The 23344-nt window shown below is 41.9% G+C and overlaps 2 protein-coding genes and 2 non-coding genes across 4 annotated transcripts; 1 reads left to right on the forward strand and 3 right to left on the reverse strand.

The window, feature by feature from the left end:
* Positions 1 to 1535: 1535 nt before the first annotated feature.
* Positions 1536 to 7250, reverse strand: mustn1b (musculoskeletal, embryonic nuclear protein 1b). The gene is made up of 3 exons (XM_068720163.1): positions 7117 to 7250; positions 6870 to 6993; positions 1536 to 2002 (listed from the first exon to the last, which is right to left on the reverse strand). The coding sequence occupies exons 1-3, from the start codon at positions 7123 to 7125 to the stop codon at positions 1887 to 1889; spliced, it is 249 nt and encodes an 82-aa protein (XP_068576264.1). The 5' UTR covers positions 7126 to 7250; the 3' UTR covers positions 1536 to 1886.
* Positions 6471 to 6542, forward strand: trnae-cuc (transfer RNA glutamic acid (anticodon CUC)). Its single transcript has one exon. It is a non-coding gene; the product is annotated as a tRNA-Glu (tRNA).
* A 1385-nt stretch (positions 7251 to 8635) lies between the features above and the next one.
* stimate (STIM activating enhance) lies at positions 8636 to 23135 on the reverse strand. The gene is made up of 8 exons (XM_068720161.1): positions 22189 to 23135; positions 20457 to 20505; positions 20264 to 20359; positions 20032 to 20153; positions 19617 to 19729; positions 14957 to 15034; positions 14578 to 14721; positions 8636 to 10738 (listed from the first exon to the last, which is right to left on the reverse strand). Exons 1-8 carry the CDS (start codon positions 22388 to 22390, stop codon positions 10625 to 10627), a joined length of 918 nt encoding a protein of 305 aa, XP_068576262.1. The 5' UTR covers positions 22391 to 23135; the 3' UTR covers positions 8636 to 10624.
* On the reverse strand, positions 11688 to 11760 carry trnar-acg (transfer RNA arginine (anticodon ACG)). Its single transcript has one exon. It is a non-coding gene; the product is annotated as a tRNA-Arg (tRNA).
* Positions 23136 to 23344: the final 209 nt, after the last annotated feature.

Here is a 23344-nt window from a genome sequence, read left to right on the forward strand (position 1 = left end):
TGCTGTATCTGTATTTATTATTTACAATATATGTTGTCTATTTGTTGAAATAACTCTGTCACTTACTACAAGATATAGGTTTATAGACGTATCACAATGTCTTTTGCTGTTTATGAACATTTTTGAATAGTCAGCAGATCGATACATTTGCTGGACTCTCTCACTCAACGTTCACTGCTTCACTTGATGTGGGTGTTTATGTTGTTTCCAAATTGCCAGGGAGCAAACAGTAGAGGACTGTAAGTAAATCAGACAGACTCTTGTGTGTTTTCTGAAGTTAAATTATCAACCCCCTAAAAAATGTAAACTGATTAGATTTGGCCCACAGGTATAGTGCATGCAGATGAATCAGACCGTTGTGATGCAATACTGGGACAAATACACATTTCAAGGACATCTGTGCCATGGTGACTTTACACTGATTTCACTTGAACAGACATCTTTTTGACTGCAGGTTTATGCCACTTTGAACCTTTTGAACAAACATTTTTTAATGTGGGCGAGCTGTACTCTGCTCTTTTGGCTAGACATCGTGGTTAGATGGCACTGCGTTTGGCACGCGTTGTTAAAGGATTCGAGACTGGCACTGGCAGACTGAGCTTGATAACCTGCAGCATGGATGTCATAACACAGGGTTAGTGATAGATTCAGAGCTCATCTCACAACAGCAGGTGATTTGGGGCTTTGTTGTTAACCAGGTTGCTTTGAGTATTGGTTTAACCAGGGGTCGGCAACCCGGAGCTGCATGCGGCTCTTCAGCCCCTCTGTTGTGGCTCCCTGAGGCTACATCCACACTAACGAAAACGATCTCCGTCCACACAGCGTTTCAGCATCGTTTTCGAAATGATCTCTGTCCAGACTAAAACGTCTGAATTCGAATATCACGCGACTATTCACGTACACTGGGCATGCGGGTGGGTGCCGGTGTAAACAGGAAGTCCGTAGGGCTGGTAACACCGCTGGACACGCCGCCATAATAAAAAATGTTTTAATAGTTTGTCAACTAAAATATGCGTCACATCCTACTACATCGCTGTCAAGCTAATTATGATTTGCAGACCTCTGCCCTCGGTAAACTATTGTAAGCTACTATGTTGAGCACGTTAAGAACATATTTTTGACTGCAGGTTTATGCCACTTTGAACCTTTTGAACAAACATTTTTTAATGTGGGCGAGCTGTACTTTGCTCTTCATTTTGGCGAGTCATCGTTTGTGTTTCCTAAAGGCCCATCATTTAAGTTCATACCATGATTTAAGTGGTTAATACAGTAATAACAATCCAATTAAAACCAGCAATAACAAATTGTTTGGCCACTTGGGTAGAGGTTCAACCCATTTGCTTGTATGTGTATATGAATGCAAACAGGCGCTCTGTGCTTTTAGGCCTTTTTGTGATTGTAATAAAAATGTCAGCATGTTACCACAGTCCTGCATCGACATAGAGATTTTCAAGTTGACATGGCTTTACCATTTCCATAGAAATGACCCTCTTTTTGTAGTTTAGTACCAATAAAAAAACAACGTTACATTTCAATACAGGGGGAAATCATTTATTTAGGAAAAATGGTCAGTAAAAAAAAAAAAGAACAAATAATCAGACAATCTTTGTCAACACTGGTAACACATCTCACATCTCATTTACAGTTCATCAGCCACATTACAATCCAACCCACTACATCCGTCTGCAGCACTGTGCAAATTACAAAGTAACTAAACTGCTTGCCTTAACAGAAATGTCAACACAATATCCTGGCATAAAAGTATACAATGTATCTCTCTTAAATCATCATGTCTTCATTAAGAAAATGTTTGCAATCCATATAATGCAGCATCACCAAGACTGCCGCGTGCTTCTTCGGCTCTTTTCTTGTATCCAGCTGTGGGTCTACTTGCTGAACACACTGGCTCCAGGAGGTTTGGCAGCAGCAGGCGTCCCCAGAGCCGTCTCTGTCCCCGTCCTCACGCCGCTGAACACAGACGGAGCCACTTTGCCCATACGCTCTGAATGCAGAGGGAGACACAGACATCAGTCCCGTCAGAAAGTAGAAATGCTTTAAACCTGGTGACTGCTCAGCCTCCACTTGGGTATCATGAAGACAAAAATGGGACAACAAAAATGTCTGCAACAGATGTTTCTGTTTCATCATCTTGTGTTTAGGATGCAGCTCTCTCGCCAACTGGCTCATTCCCAGTTAAAAAAAATTGGGATTTTCATGTCTTTACAACAAACACTGCCTCTCGAATTCCAGCTCACATTATCTCTTTCAATCATTCAAATCGAGCAATGTTTAAACATTTTGTTGAACTATCTCTTAGGTTGGACAAAGTACAGGTAACATGTAAACTATATCTTCTCTCAAGTAGAATTCAAAAAGCAAGTTTGACTTAATAAGCTGCAGACAATGAATGTTGGCTTTTTATGTTGATTCTGACCACACACACACACACACACACACACACACACACACACACACACACACACACACACACACACACACACACACAATATTTGTGTGGCTGGGTAAAGTTTAAAGGGCATAAAAGAAAATCTATGCAAGTGCAGCAGGGCTGTGCGTGAATGGTGTTAGCCTCTGTCAGCAGATTACTTTGGCAATAAGTTAATCAAGAAATAATGAAATATAAAAGCCTAGCACAGGAATATTTTTCATTAGTCAGCTACTGGATTATGTAGAGAAAACGCTGCAAAAATGCCCGCTGTGTTTCCAGTTTAATCTGTTTTAATAATTTGACAAATCCCACAACCAGCATTACAGCATTAACACAGCAGTCAGCAACAATACATCCCACCTGGCATAGTAAAAAAAAAGAGCTGATCTCTAAGCTGCACAGTATTTAGACACTGTCACATATCTGTGTGTCTCTAAGATGGTCCTACTTGTAAAATATGAGGATGTGACGTAACTAAAAATGTACGTAATTGTTGCAGTCAAATAAATGTAAGCAGAGCAGTAGGCTACAAGTAAGTATTTCACTTGAGCAAAAGTAATTAATTCCACCAGTGATCGAGTAACACATCCCTCCAGGTAGCGCGTGAGTCGAGCTAATTCTTGGTTGCGAAAGCCAATCGCCGTTCAGTCTGTAACCAAGAATCAACCAGGAATTGTCCGCTGTGGCCAATCGGTGCTCGTATCGTAACCAAGAATCAACCAGGAATTGTCCGCTGTGGCCAATCGGTGCTCGTATCGTAACCAAGAATTAACCAAGAATTGACCAATGAAGGACGAGAACGGCCGAAGACAAAATCCCTCCCACATTTGAAAAGTTGTTTACGGTGTTTGCGGTAGATGAAGAGAACGGCCGTCGGATTCTGTTCGTTTTATCAACATTTCGAAAGTAAGTCAATCCTTTATAACTGTTGTCAATACAAATTAATTGAGATATATTGATGTTTGAATGAATGAGCCGCTCGGCAACTCGTTACTAACGAGGAAACGCGTCCTAATGTATAACGTCAGCTGTCCATCACTGTATTACATTATGTTACAGAGAGCGATACTTAGCTAACGTTAGCTCTACCGTTACTGATGTTACGTTCAGTCACTTTAACGTTAACCAACAAAGTTAACAAACTAACCCGCTTGTTGATGACCGGAGCGAACTCCCGTTAAGTGGGACTGTCCGCCATTACACCGTTATTTTACTTTTCTCTTTATGTATTCATTCATTTACAATAAAGTAAAGTTACATACAGCATGACAAGACTTAAACTAAAATGAAATAGTACTCTCGTCTGTGAGTCGTAACCTTTACAATAACGTAACAACGTTACAACGTTACTGGACACCTGTTTGTAACGTACCGTTCATTTAATTACTCAACGTTACTTACAGGAGGCAGTGATGGAAAGTAACGAGGGAAATTGCATTTACTCAAGAACGTTACTGTACTGAAGTATAATTTTGAGGTACTTGTATTTTACTTGAGTATTTCTGTTTTATTCTACTTTATACTTCTACTCGATTACAATTCAGAGGGAAATATTGTGCTTTTTACTCCACTACATGTAATTGATAACTTCAGTTACTTTGAAGATCGAGGTTCTACAAAAAAGCTCAGTTTATAAAACATATTGCATTATAGATACATTGTTAAAGATTAAACTACCGTGATCAGTTGATTGCTGCAACAGTCACACAATGGTTAGACTGTGAGCATGCTTCATACACTCATATTTTATGCAGAGCATGTTTTCTGCATTGTTTCCATTAGTCAGTTTTGCATTCCAGCTGTAATCTGTTTTCATAACATGACAAGTGAAATGAAAATCTAAATGAAGTATCTATTTTACAAAAGCAAGCATGCAGAAGAGGATGTGATCAATGTGTGATCCAGCTGTGTCATGCTGCTGCATCACAGTCCTGATCAAACAGCAATTGATCACTTTTGTGTATTACTGCTTAAAGGTACAATGTGTGTCGCATTATGTGGGATATATTAGTAGAAATTAAATACAACATTCATAACTATGTTTTCATTAGTGTACTATCACTTAGTTATTATTGTATGAGTGTTTTCGTTCTCTCACAATGAGCCCTTCATATCTACATTGATACGTAGATATGAAGGGTCCGCCGTGTTGACAAACAAACACTGGTTATAGAGAGAGCCTTCTTTCACTTGTTCATGTTGACACAAAGATATGCTTGTGAAAATGCAATGTGTTAAAAGTGTTATTATGGTATGGATGGCCCCTGAGTGAGGCAAACTCAGCGGCTCACGTTGCCACAGTCTTGGAAAAAGAGGAGTGAGCGGAGCGGCGTTCAGCTGCTTACAATCTGTTTATTAATATTGGTTGTTTTATGTGTTCCCAGGTTCAGCAGGCGTGGCAGGGCCAGATCCAGATGCACCCTGAGCAGGACCAGAGAAGCTCCCTGCAGCTCTGCAGAAAGGGCCATCTCTGCATTCTGGCAGTTTGGCTGAGCCCCACCTGTTCCTCCTGCCACCAAACACTGCAGGAGAAGCAACGCTCAAGAAGAGACCACCCGTCTCCTTCCCCTTCTTTTTCCCATCTATGGGGCTTCCTATAGTGCCTGGACCCTCACATGTGATGTTTTTTAACTCCTCCAACCCCAGTTTACCTTCTGTGCCACCTTCCACTCACACATCCAGCCAAGCGGTTCCTTACGGTACTCAACAGTACAGGAAAAGAAAAGAGGAGATGGCGCAAAGTGGAACCATCAAGAGAAAGAAGGTGAAGAAGACAGATGTGATCCTTTGCAGAAAGTGCAACAAAGACAGAAAGACACCATCACACCTTCAGTACTTTGGGAACTGGTACTGTCCAGATTCTGACACTCATTTGAAGAATGGAAGGCTATGCTGAAGAAGCAGGGTTACGGGTAAAAAAAGACAGGAGATGAAAACCCTCCAGCATCTTAATATGTTTGGAACTGTGTGTGTGTGTGTGTGTGTGTGTGTGTGTGTGTGTGTGTGTGTGTGTTTTCAAATTCTTTGCACTGTTACAGTTTGGCTTTACAACGGTCACTGTTTTAAGGCTGCGTGTGTAAAATATTGTTGGATATCTGATCTGTGACCATCTTGTCTCTTCACTTTAACGGTCTTGTCACCTGATCAGTGATCCCACACCAGTTTTCCAATGCTCATAAGCTTTATGTACACAGAATATGTTCTATTTTTGACTGTATTACCGATTATTTAAAAAAACTAAGAGAGGATTATCTGAACTCTAAACTATGTTGATAAATAATAATAATCCTCCTATTTGTCACATTCTTTGTTTGCTTCATCACCACATAAGGTCCTTAGTTTTTGGTCTGCAGGCTTCTTAAACAGTGGTGGACAGTAACTAATTACATTTACTCAAGTACTGTACTTAAGTACAATTTTGAAGTACTTGTTCTTTACTTGTGTATTTACATTTCATGTCACTTTATACTTCTAGTCCACTGCACCTCAAAGGCAAATATTGTACTTTTTACTTCACTACATTTGATATCTTACTTGAAGATTCAGATTAATAACAGAAAATATAATCAACTTTCCACCAATGCTTTAACATAGGCCTACTGTGTTTGTATTAGTTGCTGACGTACATATTTCTAGATGATCACAATGAGTCAAAATAGGAATGAATGGGATTCGAAACAACGCAATTAGGGCGCATTTCAGGGTATTGGGGGTCCGTTACGTAGTTCAGTGCGCTACATCTTCTCCCGTTCCATGCCTCCTCCTGTTGCAGGGTTAATAATTACAACTTTCATGAGAGCAGCCAGATGTAAAATCTAAGTGCGGAACGTTTGCTAGCATTAGCTAGCACTGCTGTGGGTATAGTCTTAGCTCACTTGTAGGAAACTGAAGCTACATGTGCTAAACACCCAGAACTCAATGGTCTTTTATTGTCTTCACTCGAAGAAAGCCTACTAAAAATCGATAAGCATATTCTCTTTTTCTATTTTTAAAATTTCTGCTGCATGACGAAATATAGACTTCCCTGGTGGTCTAGTGGTTAGGATTCGGCGCTCTCACCGCCGCGGCCCGGGTTCGATTCCCGGTCAGGGAACGCTTTTGCAACTGACATACCTAGAAACTACACAAGTCGGCTTCACTCGTTATTAAAAGCAGAATTGTATGAATAAATAAATAAATGCTAGTCAATTGGAAAATATAACCTTCAATTCATTTATGCATTTCTATAGATCTACCTGTATTTATTTCTGTATTCCTAATAATTTCCAACATTTATTTATTCATTTAATGGTGCATTTAAGTATTCATTTTGTCTTCTGTTTATTTATTTTGCGTTTCATTTACATCTGACATGGTGTTACGCCACATGTCTTGTTTTCCAGAGTCGGAGGAAACAGCATTAACAAAAGGCCTTACTCACCACACTCCATCATGACCTCATAGGTCTTACTCTTGACCTCGCCCTTCAGTCCCAGTTTACTGCGGGCTCCTTTCAGGTCCTCCACCTTCATCGGGGGACGCTTCTTCTTCTTCATCTCGGCTGGCTGGAGTGAATAACAAAGACGGGAAGGTTATGACTGTTAAGGGTGAAAAGCAGGAAAGAAGTGGGTCTGTCTCAAAGCATTGTGTTCTGTGAATATCAAGACACCATATTCAACCTAACTTACCTGTGACATGGTGATTGATTCCACAGACACCTCTTTCCAGTGAGATAAAGTCGCTGGTTGTTTTTCTCGTGCGTGTCTTTGTCTCCCAGCAAGCCTGACCTTATATATAGTCCTGCTCCAGACCCAGTGAGCTAGTCAGGCCCCCCTACCCCTGTTTCCCACTCTGCCTGTTGTCAGAGTGTATTATTAGGTGTGACGTGAGGGACGGTACAGCTGCAATGGGTCTCCCACCTTTTAACGACAAGCTTACAGGCCAACAGCTGATAATTCAGGACACAACATAAGTGGCTGTTTGCCCCCCCCCCTTGGCAGAGATACACCCTCTTTTTTTAAATGTTGTGGGACTTGTGTCCACCACCTCACTGGAGCTCCAGTAGTTTGGTTTGGTTTTGTGTCAGAATTCAGTATATGTATAAAGCTATGTATATAAATATGTATAAAGACAAGTAGGGAAGAACAAGTAGCCTAGACATTATTTATGTATTAAATTGTCACATTATCATAAAATAGCAGATGATAAATATATATAATATGTTGGGGTCAGTTGTTGTGAACATGTTTTGCTCAGTTCATAATATTACATCATTCTCTTTTCAAAACGTCTACTTCATAATGTGTGAGACAGATTTATTTTGAGCCAAGTTGAGTTTTTTCTCTTATTAGATTAAAGTAAAGCAGACAGTTAAAGCAATACTGAGCTGTCAGAACACCTGGCATCATATTGTGAAATTGAGGCGTTACTGTTAAACTGTGCGATGACGGACAAACTGAGTCACTATTTTAAAAACGACAAACTGGGCGACGCAGAGAGAATCTGAAAGACACATTCAAGCAGCATCACAGTCCCAGGATAGTCTTTCAGTCGGAGAGGACTGCCTCCACAGATTTAAAAACTCAACACACAATCTCACGCGTATGTGATTATTCCTGATCAATCTTCTCAAAGTTGCCATCACTGCATGTCTCACAATGTAATACATGTTTGTGGAGGTGCTTATTATGCCCTTACAAAGTGCCAGGCTTAAGGTAATTAGTGTCTTGTCGCGCATCTCTCTCCACCTCCTCTAGCAACTTGAACTATGACGGGCCATAGTAGCTACTACAACCTGTACTGGAAGCTACAGCAGCGGCTTTAAATCGTGATGCTAGTGTTACTGGGATATGATGTCATTTATTTTGAAGAGCTTCTGAAGGAAGACAATGACGCCGGATGCTAAATGTGCGTCTTCTCTTAGCTGTTTGTAAGAAGTTACCAGCTGGATGTATTTTTGGACATTCAATCATTCATGACTGAAGGTCGGATGTCTCCAGTGGCGACTGCACCTCTGACCAAAATCTGTGGTGTGTGTGTGTGTGTGTGTGTATGTCAAAGCGCTGCCTCAAGTGGTAAAGAACAGCAATGCACACAATTATTTGGGCCCTCGCAGACATCCTGCATTAATTGGATGGTGCTACGTTTTTAGTGTATGACACGGGATTAAAATCTCTATCATACAAGCTGTAATAGAAACGATTCAGCTTTCATGATAGTGTAGCACATTCTTTATTGGAAAAAGCATTTAGAATGATAACTTACCTCCGTCACTTGCCATTATAACCATCATAGTAGTTTCACTTTGCTAAATACTTAAAGCCCTCTTTGTCCTGGCTGAGCTGAGAGTGACCATAACAGCTGCAAGATGCTGCACTTTGCTCCTTTAAAATGTCATTTATTCCCTGACAAACGTGCCAAAAACATCAAAATGAAATCATCGCCATCACCGAACTTGCCACAGTCACAGTGTACGTCACTCTGCGTTTACTTTAAAGAGGACCAGCAGTCACGCCCACTACGCACACGCCAGTACATGCATCCAGCACACGCCAGTACATGCAGGTATACTGTATATATATATACACACACACACACACACACACACACACACACACACACACACACACACACACACACACACACACACACACACACACACACACACACACACACACACACACACACACACACACACACACACACACACACACACACTTTCTCCCGACTGTCCGGTCCACATTCACTTAACAGTTTCGAGGTCTATGCATGTCACATTCTTATCAGAGCCAGCTGAATGCTGCTTCATGCCTGAACATCTGGAGCTCTGGATAAAACAGTCCCAAAAATATATATATATTAAACCCCCCAAAAAAAAAAAAAAAAAAACCTGCTGGTAATTTCACTCAGGCACATTGTTAAAAAATAAAATCACACAAACAGAAAAGGAAAGGTGAAAGCTGTGGTAAATTGGAACTTGTGCATATCTACTCTCCCGGTTGGAGTTAAGGAATAAAGAACACTTTTGGAAGAAGCATAGTCACCTTTTTGGCCCAAAAATAAAACACTCAAAAAAATATTTAAAAAACAACAAAAGACATTCAGAGACAAAGAACACACGATCAGAGCACGCCAGTAAAACGGTCACCAACAAACGGAGACTGCAGTCTTGAGTCTACAGACGAGACGACACATGCTGAGCTGATATTAGACGAATGTTGCATTGTGGTACTTGTAGTCCTGCAGGTTTAACAGTTGAAAGGACAGGAGATACAAACGGAAGGTTGCTGCAGGCGTTAATGTGCTCCCTTTGACACGAGCAACAGTACACACAAGATATGTAGTTAGGTGTGTAACTGGAAAGTGTTCGGAGTTGCATCAATACAGTGATTCAAGCAGTCTGACGTGATGCCCATCTAAATTAGAGGCGTGTCTGTAAACACACACACACACACACACACACACACACACACACACACACACACACACACACACACACACACACACACACACACACACACACACACATCACACATCACACATCACAGGCCATGGTGGTACATCTATATGGCAAAACAAAGGACAAAGTTTAAATGGAATCTACATCAGGAATACAATCACTTTAGAAGACATCTAAAGATAGTTAGACTATCACATGTAACAAACCCATTGAACAGTTTTGTTTGCATGCTGTTTGGTTCTGTTGTGGCCATTCAGATTCGTCACTGATCCTGGACCATCGCCCCCCCCCCCGTTACACACGGCTACCAAGAGTCCAAACAGTATTAGACCAGTGTTAAGGTTTTTCCCTATTATGCATACATGAAGGATTTAACAATGTTATGTTTTTGTTCATGGTGGGATTCTCTTCCCCATTCTTTTAAAACACTCAGCTAAGGAGTGCCACGTCAAGATGAAACAGTGATCCGATGTACCTGGTTAACCAAAAAACAAATATCTCCCAGCGTGTTAAATAAATTCCCAAGTTAGACTCTAGTTTATGCAGAAGACCTCCAGGAGTCAACACTAAAAGGACTTCAGTTCTTCTGTCGAAGGGCATCCTATGTCCGAAAAGATTGGGTCAACTCCCAACGCTGACACTGGATCTGTGGAGGAGCGAGGAACGTTTGTGTGGGCCTGCAAGGTGGACAGCTACCGGAGGAAATGTGATCGTAGCAGTTCATCGAGGCACGCGGGTCAAACGGGGATCCCCATGCGAAGCTTCTTCTTCTTCACCGTCTTCAGGCCGGTGAGCCGTCGGACATCGTCTTCATCGGACTCGTCCATCTCATCGTCTGCTGAGAAAAGGATCTGCAAAACATAGAGAGAGAAATGTACAAATAGTAGCAGACTGGCTTTCTAGTGCTACCATGAACCTGACTGCATTTCACAAAAATAGACACTAAAAAAATGAAATCCTTAATACTCAGATACTGGATTATAATGGGGGAAGAAGGAGAAGAGGAGCTTCTGAAAGACACATCATCGCCTGATGTTCTCCACTATGTGTATATATGTGTGTGTGCATATATATATATATATATATATATATATATATATATATATATATATATATATATATATATATACACACACACACACACACACACACAGTATATACATATGCACATATATTATATATACACACACACACACATATATATATATATATATACACACACATACATACACACACACAGTATATACATATGCAGATATATTATATACACACACACACACAGTATATACATATGCAGATATATTATATAGACACATGTATATATACACACATATACATCTACCGACACACACACACACACACACACACACACACACACACACACACACACACACACACACACACACACACACACACAGTGAGTGCTGCCGTGAGTGCAGCTGTCTCAGTCCAAAACATGAATGTATTGAAAAAAAGACAAATGTAATCATTGCAAAAAATTCAAAACAGGTTTTAATCTTACGCAATATCCTGCTTCGCTCCGTATTTGTTGGCATTCAGCCTCTCAAAAACCACATTAACACCTGCCATCGCACACACACACACAGGAGAGGCTCACCAAATAATAACAGACTGTCGAAGCTTCATTCAAAAAACCTCAATAGAAGCCTTGAATGTAAAAATAGAACATGCCATTTGGCATACATTTAGTCATTTAATAATAACTGAGTATTTTTCTGTTCTCTGTGACATTACCTAATGAAACATTTCAGTCTAATAAGCACATAAAAGCAAAAATTTCGAGCTAGCCAGGAGTCGAACCTAGAATCTTCTGATCCGTAGTCAGACGCGTTATCCATTGCGCCACTAGCCCGGCCTCTGATCACACTCTGCTGCTGAATAGAAAAACATCTGTCTCAGCACAGCTCGCCCATCCCCCACCACTCAGCGCTCTGCTGAAGGCATGCGCCCCCGGGTTAGCTGCACCACACAAGCGGCTAGTGAAACAGATCATGAGGCTGGCTTTTGTTCGCACTGCTTTGACCATTGACATGTTAAAAAGCCCCGTAAAGCAGCTTTACGTTTCCTTTCACGATCTAGAAAGTGTACTAACATGTGGCCCACTGAGAAGAAATGCAACTAGTATTTGTAACAGAAAGAACACTGTGTTGTGCAGCCCTCTGCACACACAGATCAGCAGCTAAAACCCAAACCTGCACACCCGATTACTTCCTCTTGACTTGTCTGACCTGTACTTCTTATCTCTGCTTCATTATCTGACCACAGAAGGAACATAATCACCATGTGTAACAGCCCGTTCAACAGCAGTTAAAAAGAGAAGTGACGCATGTTTGGGTTATAAATCAACGTCACTCGTAAAACAAATGAGGAGACAATTCATTATGAGCTGCTGTTAACTCTAACAAGAAGGAAGTGACGGGTTCTTCTTATATCTGCATTGTTAATCTGCTCATCACAGTAAACTACTCTGAGTGAGAGATACCCAACTGCTTTCAAGTGTGATACGAGTGTCCTACTTAAGTCAATGTCTCACATAAAGGGACTCATCTGTTCAAATTAATATCAGATATGACAGATTCAGTTGGTGGTCATGGTGTAACAAAGGCCCTCACAGCTCCCTGGTGATAAGGTGCTTATGATTCAGCGCTCTCACCCCCGCGGACCGGGGTTCGAATCCCGGCCTGGGAACAAATCTTTCAAGGGTTTCACAGCTACCACATTAAATCAGCAGCCTGCTCTTTGCTAGCCTTCTGGTCTCAGAAATAGACAAGAAAGAGCTCAATTGCAATAATAACACAAAGGATATAGTCGCAACAGTGCCCAGAGCTTGTGACTGTGATGAATTAGTGGTTGAAATCTATTTGTATGAAATCATCGGTATAATTTGATCAGTGCGAGTGTCCTTCCACCTTCACCACGTTGTTGCTGGACTTCTCTGTGACAGAAGTTCTGAGTGACAACTTGTGGTATAACGGATCATAAAACTCAAGGTTCTGATATCACGGATCAGAGTTACAGATTGGATCAGCACAAAAGATAAAAAGAGAGCAAATGTAACTTTTAAAAGGTCCCCGATCACGTTTGTTTTTGCCGCCGATACTAACTGCCGATCATTGATGATCCATAGTTTGATTATAGCGTCCCAATAATAATTTCAACCTGTCCGTAGTCTGTAAACCATCAACAATTCTAAATGTATCCTTTCACTTTGTTATAGTCACCTATAGTGTTTTTTATTAAATTATAAATAAATTATATATACACTATTTAAATTATAAGGAGATAAAAGATTGTATTTTTATGAATTAAAACAAATCTTGCCCTTAGTAGTTTTAATGATGTATCATAAGCTGCTTAGACCTAGTGTAAACAGCTCATAATTCATCTCTAATATCTATTTATGTTGTTGTGAAAACATCTCAGTATCAGATATCACAAAGTTCCACAGGAACACCACTAGAGGCCGCATGTGATACTCTGACCACTGTTGGACTCCATCAAAGGCCAGAGATTACACAGTACATGCCTCATATAAAGTTATTATTATTATTATTAAGAACATACACAGACGTCCCTGGAGGTCTAGTGGGAAGGATTCATCGTTCTCACTGCCGCCGCCTGGATTCGATTCCCGGTCAGGAAAGTCATATTATGTGTCAAGAATGTGTGATCAGAAACAGTGCTGTAGTTCATCATTCATACTTTGAAGAAACGGGGGCTACAGGGGTCAAAAAGTCCCGAGGTAGAGGAAAGATATGAAGGAGAATTCATAAGGATTCAGGAAAAGACAACTGCGGTGCTCAGGGAATCTGACTCCACTAAATATGATACGATGTGTCATTATGATTTGTTACATGTTCAAAATAAATAAACATGAATACAATGAAACAAAATGGTTGTTGGTTACGAGTCACTGTGACTCATATGTATCAACATAAGTCCCATTAGAATATAACTGTATGAAAATAATTTCTAAATCAGTGCAAAAAAAAAAAAGCGTATAATTTGTTTTCATGGACGGCTGAATGGTGCGTTACTTCAAAGGTTGCTGCCGCAATGAATTGTGGGGTGGTATTATCTCCTTTACTTTTCGTAAAGGATGGACCAGTGTTTCCTAAGCTAAAGGAGATAAGAAAGGAAGCAATGAAGCATCTTTCCTTAGCATTTAGAAAATTCAACTAGCTCTCATCTTTAAAATACGTTCGTGTCATTTCTCTCAGTTAGGAACATTCCCAAGTAAAAAAAAACAGTTTTCAACCACAGCCCAGATTTCTGTGAGACGTCGAGGGTAAACGTTGAAATGGAAATAAGCTCATGCCAGACTGGTGTCATGACTTCATGTGTTGATGGGCGTACAAATGGTTGGTAGTGTGTCGAGAGCAGAACTCTGCGTTGGGCTCGTCTGCTTTACAAATAAGTGGGACACCATGATCTGGGCAACCGAAACATCTCGAGAACAGGTTCCTCTTCAGACTGAGTGAGTGCAGAACCAGTACCGAGCAAGTTTGTCCATAACAGAGAACCAATCGGTACCGGAGACATGGAAGAGTATGCCATACAGTGTGCCAATTGCCAACTTCAACTATGTATGTATTAAATCATAAAACCGACACTGTTTAGCTGTGATCTTTTCTCATCACTGATGTGTCTCATTACTAAAGAGACTTACCTCTGACTCGGAGTCGTCATGGGACAGAGCTCGTCTGTAGCGCACCTTGCTGTTCCCCCGTGAGTCCTCCTCTCTTTCCTCCAGCTTTGCTTTTGTCCTGTGCTTCTTCATTAGGAAGTTATCTACCACCCAGAACATGAGGGCCTAAAGGGAACACAGAAAATACTAGAGTTAAAAGAGGGGATTTTTCTTCTGTTATACACTGAAACTCAGACAATGTTTTTACATTTACACACACAATCTCTATTGAGTGTGACTAGTGTAAACGAACAAACAGGGACGATTAAGTAACTCGCTAGACACGTGCAGTATCGGTGTAGCCGGAGCTGTAAAATCAGGGTGCAAAAAAAACAACAACACATGTTAACAGCAGACTTACGTTGATGAAGAACGGAACGATGAGCATGACGATGGCCAGTTCCAGGTCAGGATTCTCTATGGGGTTGAGGAGAGTCAGCTGCGACAAAAACACAAACAAACACACACACACACACATAAGCATATACACAGCAACACAGACATCACTCCAGGCCTCAGACTAAAAGTTTAAAGCTCAGTAGGAGCAATATTGAAGTAGAAGGATGGTCTACTGGAGCACACAATACAACTTGGAACATCATTAGGTCTGCAAATGGAAAGTAATCTCATTTGTCAAACAAATCTGTTAGTATTTGTTAGAGAATGAGCTGTCTTTTTCTGAGTGAGATGTTTAGCTGAAGCATTTTCACCCTCATTTATTCTCATTACTAGAGAAAAACCCCCCCGAAATGTATATGCATCAATAAAAGATAATGATGTCCTTCGACCTTTACAAAAGAGAAGCTGAATGCCTAGCAGGCTACTACAATGCACACATTTCTGCATGTGCATGGTAGATGGTGCTAAATAGCACTTATTATCAAGTTTAAAATAACTACTGTGATATCCCATTTATAGTTATTGGGACTGTTTCTACAGACCACTAGTAGGGCATGTCATGACGCTTCAACAGATGCCCCTGGTGGTCTAGTAGTGGTTGGGATTTGGCACTCTCACCGCCGCGGCCCGCAGTTGTTTACGAAGGGCTCGTTGGATCCTTTCAGAGCACTCGGCTTCTGTAAATGCTCTCCTTGCAGCATGTAATGTTGTGATATGCTGGGCTATCCAAGTACTCATGTTAGTACATTCCAGAGCTGGTGGCTTATTAGTGAGAACTGAAGGAAGATTTGGGTTTTGTCCAAATACCAGCTGGTAGGGACTGTAGCCATGCATGTTGTGCATAGAGTTCTTTGCCATCAGGGCCCATTCTAGGGCCATCCTCCAGTCACATCCATTGTCCCTCTTCACTTTCATCAGGATTTCAGTGAGCGTTTGATTATGCCTTTCCAAAAGCCCATTGCTCCATGGGCTGTAAGCTGCAGTTGTTTTCACTTCAATGTTGAAGCCTTCAGCCATGTTCCTCATATCTTCGATGTTGAATTCACCCCCATTGTCACTGAACAGTCTGCGTGGAGGACCATCAACACTTATCCAGCAATGTATAAAGTGCTTCACAATCTCCCTGGGTTTCTTGGTGGTGACGCTGCTCCCTGCACTGAAGCGTGTGAAGTGGTCAATTGCATGCAGATACCACACTCCCGGCTCTAGCTCATGCAAATCCACAGCTACAGTTTAATTGTAGGTTGAGGCCATGGGCAAACCCACCGCTGGTTTTGGTTTGCTATATCTGATGCACGTCTCACAGTTGTTTATGATGTCTTCAAGGGTTGTGGTGCATTCATCATCAGCATTAACTGAGCCGGCCAGTAGTTTTTTCAGTCTGTCAACAGAGGCATGTCCAAATTGCTTGTGTAGTTTGAACAGAACTTTCTGTTTTTCTTTTGTTGTCATGTTTGTCACAGTGAGAATGTCATCCTCATTCTGGAGCTCCAGTTCACCTTGGTTACTCTCATCTCTAATGTTCACACATTAATGTCCTGAAGATGGCAGTTCAAGTTTCACTGGCTGTTTAAACATTGTGGCTCTGTCATTTTCAATGTCTAAAACAGCAACTGCTCTTTTCAGTGAAGTTTTGCTTAAGAGCAATGGGATATCTACTGGGACCACTTCTGTTTCAATATGACATCTAGTCTGTCCTATCATGGCTGGGATTTTCACTTTCTTTGTAGAATTAACAACTCTTCCGTCACCAAACTTGAATGCTCTTACACTCTTTGTGTTCCCCATTTTCAATAACTCACGTTGTGTTAGTCCACTCATGTAATGATCAAGCCATTTTTCTCCACACAGTTCTAGTGCAAGCTGTGTCAATTACAGCTGATCCTAGAGCAGTGGCGTTTCTACATTAGGGGCACGTGGGGCACTGCCCCACCACATCCAGATGGCGCTGTTGTGCAGAAAGCTCAATACATCTGTGCTTTGTGGCAAAATATATTTTATTTTATTTAATATGCAAAGTAGCGTGTATGTGCGTGTGAATAAACTTGACTCACAAGCATTATAGTCCTGTTTTGGAGTAATTTGATCCGTGTGTGTTTCTGTCTGTATGCTTGCTCTGAGAAATGCTGCTCTCCGCTGTGCCTCTGCTCTGTGGGGCAGCGGCGCAAGCTTAAGAGTGTTGCCATGGAAACACCAATGAGCGTGAACCACACTCGCCAAAGTTTACATTGGGAGATGGGGCACTTTCAGATGTGCCCCACGAAATCTGCCTAGCAACTCGACTCGAATATTGCGAAAACCGCGAAAACTCGCGTAACGCCCTCTCCATGCTTCCCATTGAAAATCCGTTCGTTCATGGACTGGTGGATTTTAACAGCAAAGTCATCGACAGGTTTGCTCAAGCAAAGAACCGCCGCGCCAACTTCCTATTTAAGTGATCTGCATTGGCGAGTCAAAACCTTTTTTTGCAGCTGATGGATGTATCAATAAAATCTGCAAGGACATCGTCTTTTTACAAAGTTTTGTTCATTTAGCAGCATGTTTTGTTGCTGTTATTTGTTTCAGTTGTGCCTTTCGCTTCATATTGTATGCCACATGTGTGCCACAAGCTTATTAAATTATGCAAGTTATTTGAGCTATGTGTCTGTCTAATCTTTCTACTTTGTTGCAATCATTTTACTTTAATGCTGTATTATAGACAACATCTTTGTGTCGCGCTGAGCGCTGAAGCATGTGAAATGTATTTGAAATAGGATTTCTGCTCCCTGCTGGCACTCAAAATGCAGCCCATATCATATCTTACGGGTCTATATAGGCCTACTGCTTATAATAATCAGCTACCTCTATTTTTGTGACGGTGACATGACGTCATACAAAATTGCCCCACCAGAAATTTCAGGCTAAAATCGCCACTGTCCTAGAGACCCCACCATGAATATCTCTGTGTCAGACAATGATTCTTTTGACAACAAACTAATGTTGCATTCTTCAATATCTGTCACTTTCTCAGTGAGGACAGTCCTTTGGTAAACCGTGTGCAGTAGGCACAGAGTCATCAGCTCCCTCTTGTGGGGAATTATCGCCAAAGATTCTCTTCAAGGCTGACTTCATGTTTACAAACGAAAGATTTGGACAAGCGATAAGTGCTAATTGTTTGTCTTTAACATTAAGTCCTGCAGTATCTAGTAGCTTGAAAGCTAACACAGCACCTGGAAGCTCAATCTTGAACTTACGTATTCTGTTGTACCGGCGCTCAAACTCGACCATGGAGACGCCATTTTCTCTTTTGCGATCCGGTCAAACTCTGTGTACGCGTCGTACCGGCGATCTTTTTCCTCTTTCAAAAACACACCGTCCAATTTCGTGAGAAGTATATTCATTCCTTCATCGTCGTTCAAATCAACTGCGGCAATTTCTAGTGCACTCGCTCTTCCCGTCAACGATAAAGTAACCGCCAAGGCCTGCTTCTTCTCCTCGAGGTCCGTCACGAGCCTCCAAATTTCAACCTCATTTTTTCCAGCTCTCGTAAGACTTCTTCTCATCAAACGGCGGCGGAACTTTGTAATTGCCAGCCGCGATCCTCTGCTACCATGTTAATTCAATAACTCCAGCGACAACAGTACACGTTTAAGACTTTACTCAAAACGTATGCTCGACACCAGCAACAATGGCTACACGTCTCCCGTTTCTCTAGAACTAGCCACGTTACACACATGCGCACTGGTTAACTCAGGACTTAATAACTACACAGACAGGCGTAGCGATACACGCTCATGCTCCACACTGGTCTACAGGTGGAGGAAAACACAAAAAGAAACAAACAAACAAAGGCTGCGGAAAACTGATGGCATGTAAATGAGACAGTAATCTGCTTTTTCATGTTTTTTTGGGGAGTTAAGCATTACACACCTTTGTTGATAAGATTGATATAAGTGGGTTATCTGGATACCTTTGTGTTGAACCTTAGCTTTCCGGACCACAAAGATGACTTGATCACCTCGCCATTCATGTGCGAATACAAACGGTCCACTTATGTTCCAACTACATTCACATTCAAATAGCAGGAACGATGGCACATTTACACCAGGGATTCCTGAGAAAACAATCATCCCCAATGAAAAAGCACTTATCTTTGACTTCAAGAAAGGTGTGTACACATGAACATGTACATGCACACATGAAACCAGCTTAATGTGTGAAATCTAAACATAAGTGTCAATTAAAGTGTGTAATGAGTTTTTCCAAATGCATCAAGTGTTTTAGTTCTCACTCTTTGTTGACTGTAGGTGCTGTCCTGTTTTTCTGATCACTTTGTAAGACTCTATCAATGAGCATACGTTAGAGTATTTAGAAAAGCACTACTGGCATCACAACACTCTGCATCTTCAGCAAGTTAATGCAGAACAGCACAAGTGACGAGATCTGACAGAGCAACATGGGGAGTGAGAGCCGCTGCTGTATAGTGTCTGTATAGTCTCTATAATAGTGTAAATGATAAATCCTGCTGATGGGGTCAAAATCAGGCTAATAATAACTGAGAGTGCTGCAACACTTCATGATCATTATGACATTTCTGGGAGACTCTTGTATTCAAATTAGTTTAACTCCTTTATTTTTCTGACCTTCTTCCACTGGGGGATGAGGAGAACCAGCATGATAAGGACTTTCTCAAACACCATGATGAGGATGTAGAGGATACACTGGCCCAACCACGCTGTGCACTGCACTGGCTCTCCTGCACGCACGCACACACACACACACGCGCGCACGCGCGCACACACGCACACACACACACAGGAAAAGAGAGACAGATTTCTGTAAAAAAAAAATCTACTTAGGTATGTGTACAGTTTATGTAGCACAGATTGTTTACACGTTTTCTGCTTCTGTGATACACAAAGTGTTTCAGGGACAAAAGAGGCACTGTAAGAAATGATATTGCAGCACAGCAAGCTACTGCCCTCCATTGGGCTTTACAGACATTTTAGGAAATGTGCTGGAGCTCCCACTTTACAACTCGCACACATTGGTCCTCACCATATTCACCGAAACGCAGGGAGTCCCACTGCCTCCACTCTACAATCGCGCTGACGGCTCTCACCCCAGCATAGATCAGCAACATGCCCAGAGAAGCATCCAACAGGAAGTTAATGAGGTATCTGGGAGAGACAGAGGAGGGAATGTCATTTTAATCGGCAGTCAGAGCTTTCCTAATGGACAACCTAATGATTCACGATGTCTAGAACATTCAAATACAGGATGGACTCACAGAGAGCAAGGATCCTCCTCTGTGAGGTCTGACAAGTAGACATTAGCAAAGTGGATAAACAGCATCCCAATGGCCTGTTTTGATGTGTCCAGGAACCTGCAGAGAGAGACAGGACGATTCATATGCAATCCAGAGGGATTCATTTGATGCCTTAGCATAGCAGAGAAATGATTTTAAGTCGGCTCAGCCTTACCAGATCCTCCAGGGTCTCCGCTCATGTTTTGGCTCCCTGAAGCGTTTCACTGTGGAGGAAAGAGAGCACCACAAAAGATGGTGAGATTTTAATACAGATCACTCATAAACACAGTGGAACACAGAATCAATCAAACAGGATATCTTTTGTTCGTATTTAACCGAGTTACAACCCTCAGGCGAGCTGTTATGGGTCCAATGAGCATTTTGTTGGTTTTATAGGAGGCTGTTTGTTTCCTTCCACTGAGAATCTTACCTTCAACTGACATATTTATGCTTTGGAAACGAGGGCTGACGTTCCCCTCTGTGCAGTTTAACCATCACACAACATCAACAGTCTCAAACCTACGTGAAACTGAGTAGCAACTATTTGTGAGACAGACTGCACAAAACAGGCCAATGACAATATGTTGTTGGTCACAGAGAAAGCAGAACTAGCGGCCCGAGACCAGAACCCTCTAACACATGACCTACTATGCTGTGCAGCAGCTGTGAAATGATTAATCTGATCCCCATATTTTCAGTTCACTGCTGAGTTTACAGGAAACGGAGACATGTTTCTTTTTAAAGATGGCCAAAAGGGAGAAGTGTATCAGACTCTAAATACTTCAGTGTTACATCACAACCTGACCAAGTTAAGAAACATAGTAGTAATACAATGATCTCCCCTCTCACTAAATACTGTGGCATTGCCCCAACCATTCACTCAAGGCTTTTTGTGTTTTCATGCAGGCGAGCTATACTGTGACCTCAGTTTCTGCTTTGAGCTCAAGTATGACTTCAGACTAAACACACCCTGTGTTCAGCTGGGTGTGATGTGAATGGAGGCAGAGGCCTCCTCCCTTCTGCTCAGAGAGCTGAAGAGAGAAAAAGAAAAATCTGTAAAATGCTGAACATTCCTCATACCTGTGAAGCTGCGGGGACACACACACACACACACACACACACACACACACACACACACACACACACACACACACACACACACACACACACACACACACAAAACTGAAGCTGCTCTCATTAGGTCACACAGCTGTCAGTGCTGACTGAATTAAACCTAGGCTTAAACCCGGATGTGATTTTTCATTGTACGCAAATGTTTCCCTCTCTATTTAAATATGAGTTTGGATGCCCAACTGTAATGTAAAGCTTGAGTTGGATTCAAAAATCAGCATTATACAAGTGAATTGGAACTGGAGGCGCATATCACAGATTGAGTGAGCATCAAGGTAAGAAACTGACATTGCTCCCTTGACTTCATTACTTTAACAAACTCTGACTGCCACCGGCAAAAAAACAAAACTCCTAATGTTGTGTGAACCTCTCTCAATTTAACCTGAGAGAAGCACATTACATTACTATTATGAGGCAGGGAAGTCCAAACATGTGCAGGGAGGTGTAGAGAGTCGGCCGCTTTTATTAAACCCACAGCCAAAAACGTCAACAACAGAAGAAGTCTCGTGCATTGAGCTTTTAAAAGACACATGAAGTCTGTCAATCGTATCATTGTTGTTCGCCTTCTCTCACAGCTGATATCAATACCGAGTTTGATTAACCGAGGGATGCTATTGGATAATTGCCCGGTCGCGTCAGTAGCTCTCTGTGTGTGTGTGTGTGTGTGTGTGTGTGTGTGTGTGTGTGTGTGTGTGTGTGTGTGTGTGTGTGTGTGTGTGTGTGTGTGTGTGTGTGTGTGTGTGTGTGTGTGTCAGGTATCTGGTGGTCATACTCACACATCAGCGTGCTGAAAGCCACCACAGCCAGAAGTCCTTGCAGAAAAATCCCAAACGAGTCCATCAAGGCGCCGTTCTCGCACCCCCGGTTATCGGTACCGGGCGTCGGAGTGGCGGACAACGAAGTGTTGGCGATGGACACTTGTCCTGGACCCGCCAGCGCCACCTCTCCGAGCTGGGAAAGCATGTTGACTGCAGCCATGGGACAGAAAGAGCTGGAGGACGAGAACTAGCTGATTAAAAGCCGAGAGCAGTAGCTTTATCACAGACTCCTTGTGTGCTTCCCCAGTCCTCTCCAGCGACTGTTGGTCAGCTAATCGATATGTTAAGCTGGACAGTCTTCGGTGAAAGATGGTGGCATCCTCTCCCTTCCAAGCGCACACTCATCCTCCTGCTTCAGTCATAGCGGGTTTTGTGATTTTAAAGTGAAGCCACAAGAGGTTACTAGAAGTTGCAGTAACTGTTAAGCCTACTCGTCTACACACTGCAACATTACAAATCAGTTGCTAATTTTGAAGGTCCGTGCCGGCTCGACCTGGAATATGCGAGTTACCGTTAGTGTCAGACACGCCACATAAACCTGTCATGTAGCTACTTAAACGGACAAAAACAATGCTATCACTTATTTAAAATGTGCGGTACAATGCAGGTCAACCAGAAGGGACATTTTGCCGTTCCAGTGTGGGAAAAAAAGGAGCTCCATCGGCTGATGCTATCATTGCTCACCTAGCTAGCTCCAAGCTAAATACTCAGTTGCATTAAGCTAACACAAGACTAGCATATTCAGTCTCTGGCGTTAGAAACTACGGTTGCAGCGGTTTGTATTGTGACTTTAACGCTCGAAAAAAAATAGCTCGTCTTAATATATTTTAAGAAGGAATAATTGCAGGTCACGGCTTGCGTACATCCAGCTGCTCCCCTGTCCAACAGTGCCCACTCATGTTGACAGACGTCGTGTCACGTGCCCTGCGTAACTACGAATTGCATTCTGGAAAATGTATGACAAACTACAGTAGAACCCTATTGGAAAATGTCACATTTTCCCCTAAAGCCTGTCTGTTAATAGCTGTGTGTGTGTGTGTGTGTGTGTGTGTGTGTGTGTGTGTGTGTGTGTATGTGTATATATGTATGTATCTATCTATCTATCTATATCTAT

The sequence above is a fragment of the Cebidichthys violaceus genome, unplaced genomic scaffold, assembly GCF_023349555.1.
Source record: "Cebidichthys violaceus isolate CVI_PGR_0920_01 unplaced genomic scaffold, fCebVio1.0.p SCAF_25, whole genome shotgun sequence".
Lineage (NCBI taxonomy): Eukaryota > Metazoa > Chordata > Actinopteri > Perciformes > Stichaeidae > Cebidichthys > Cebidichthys violaceus.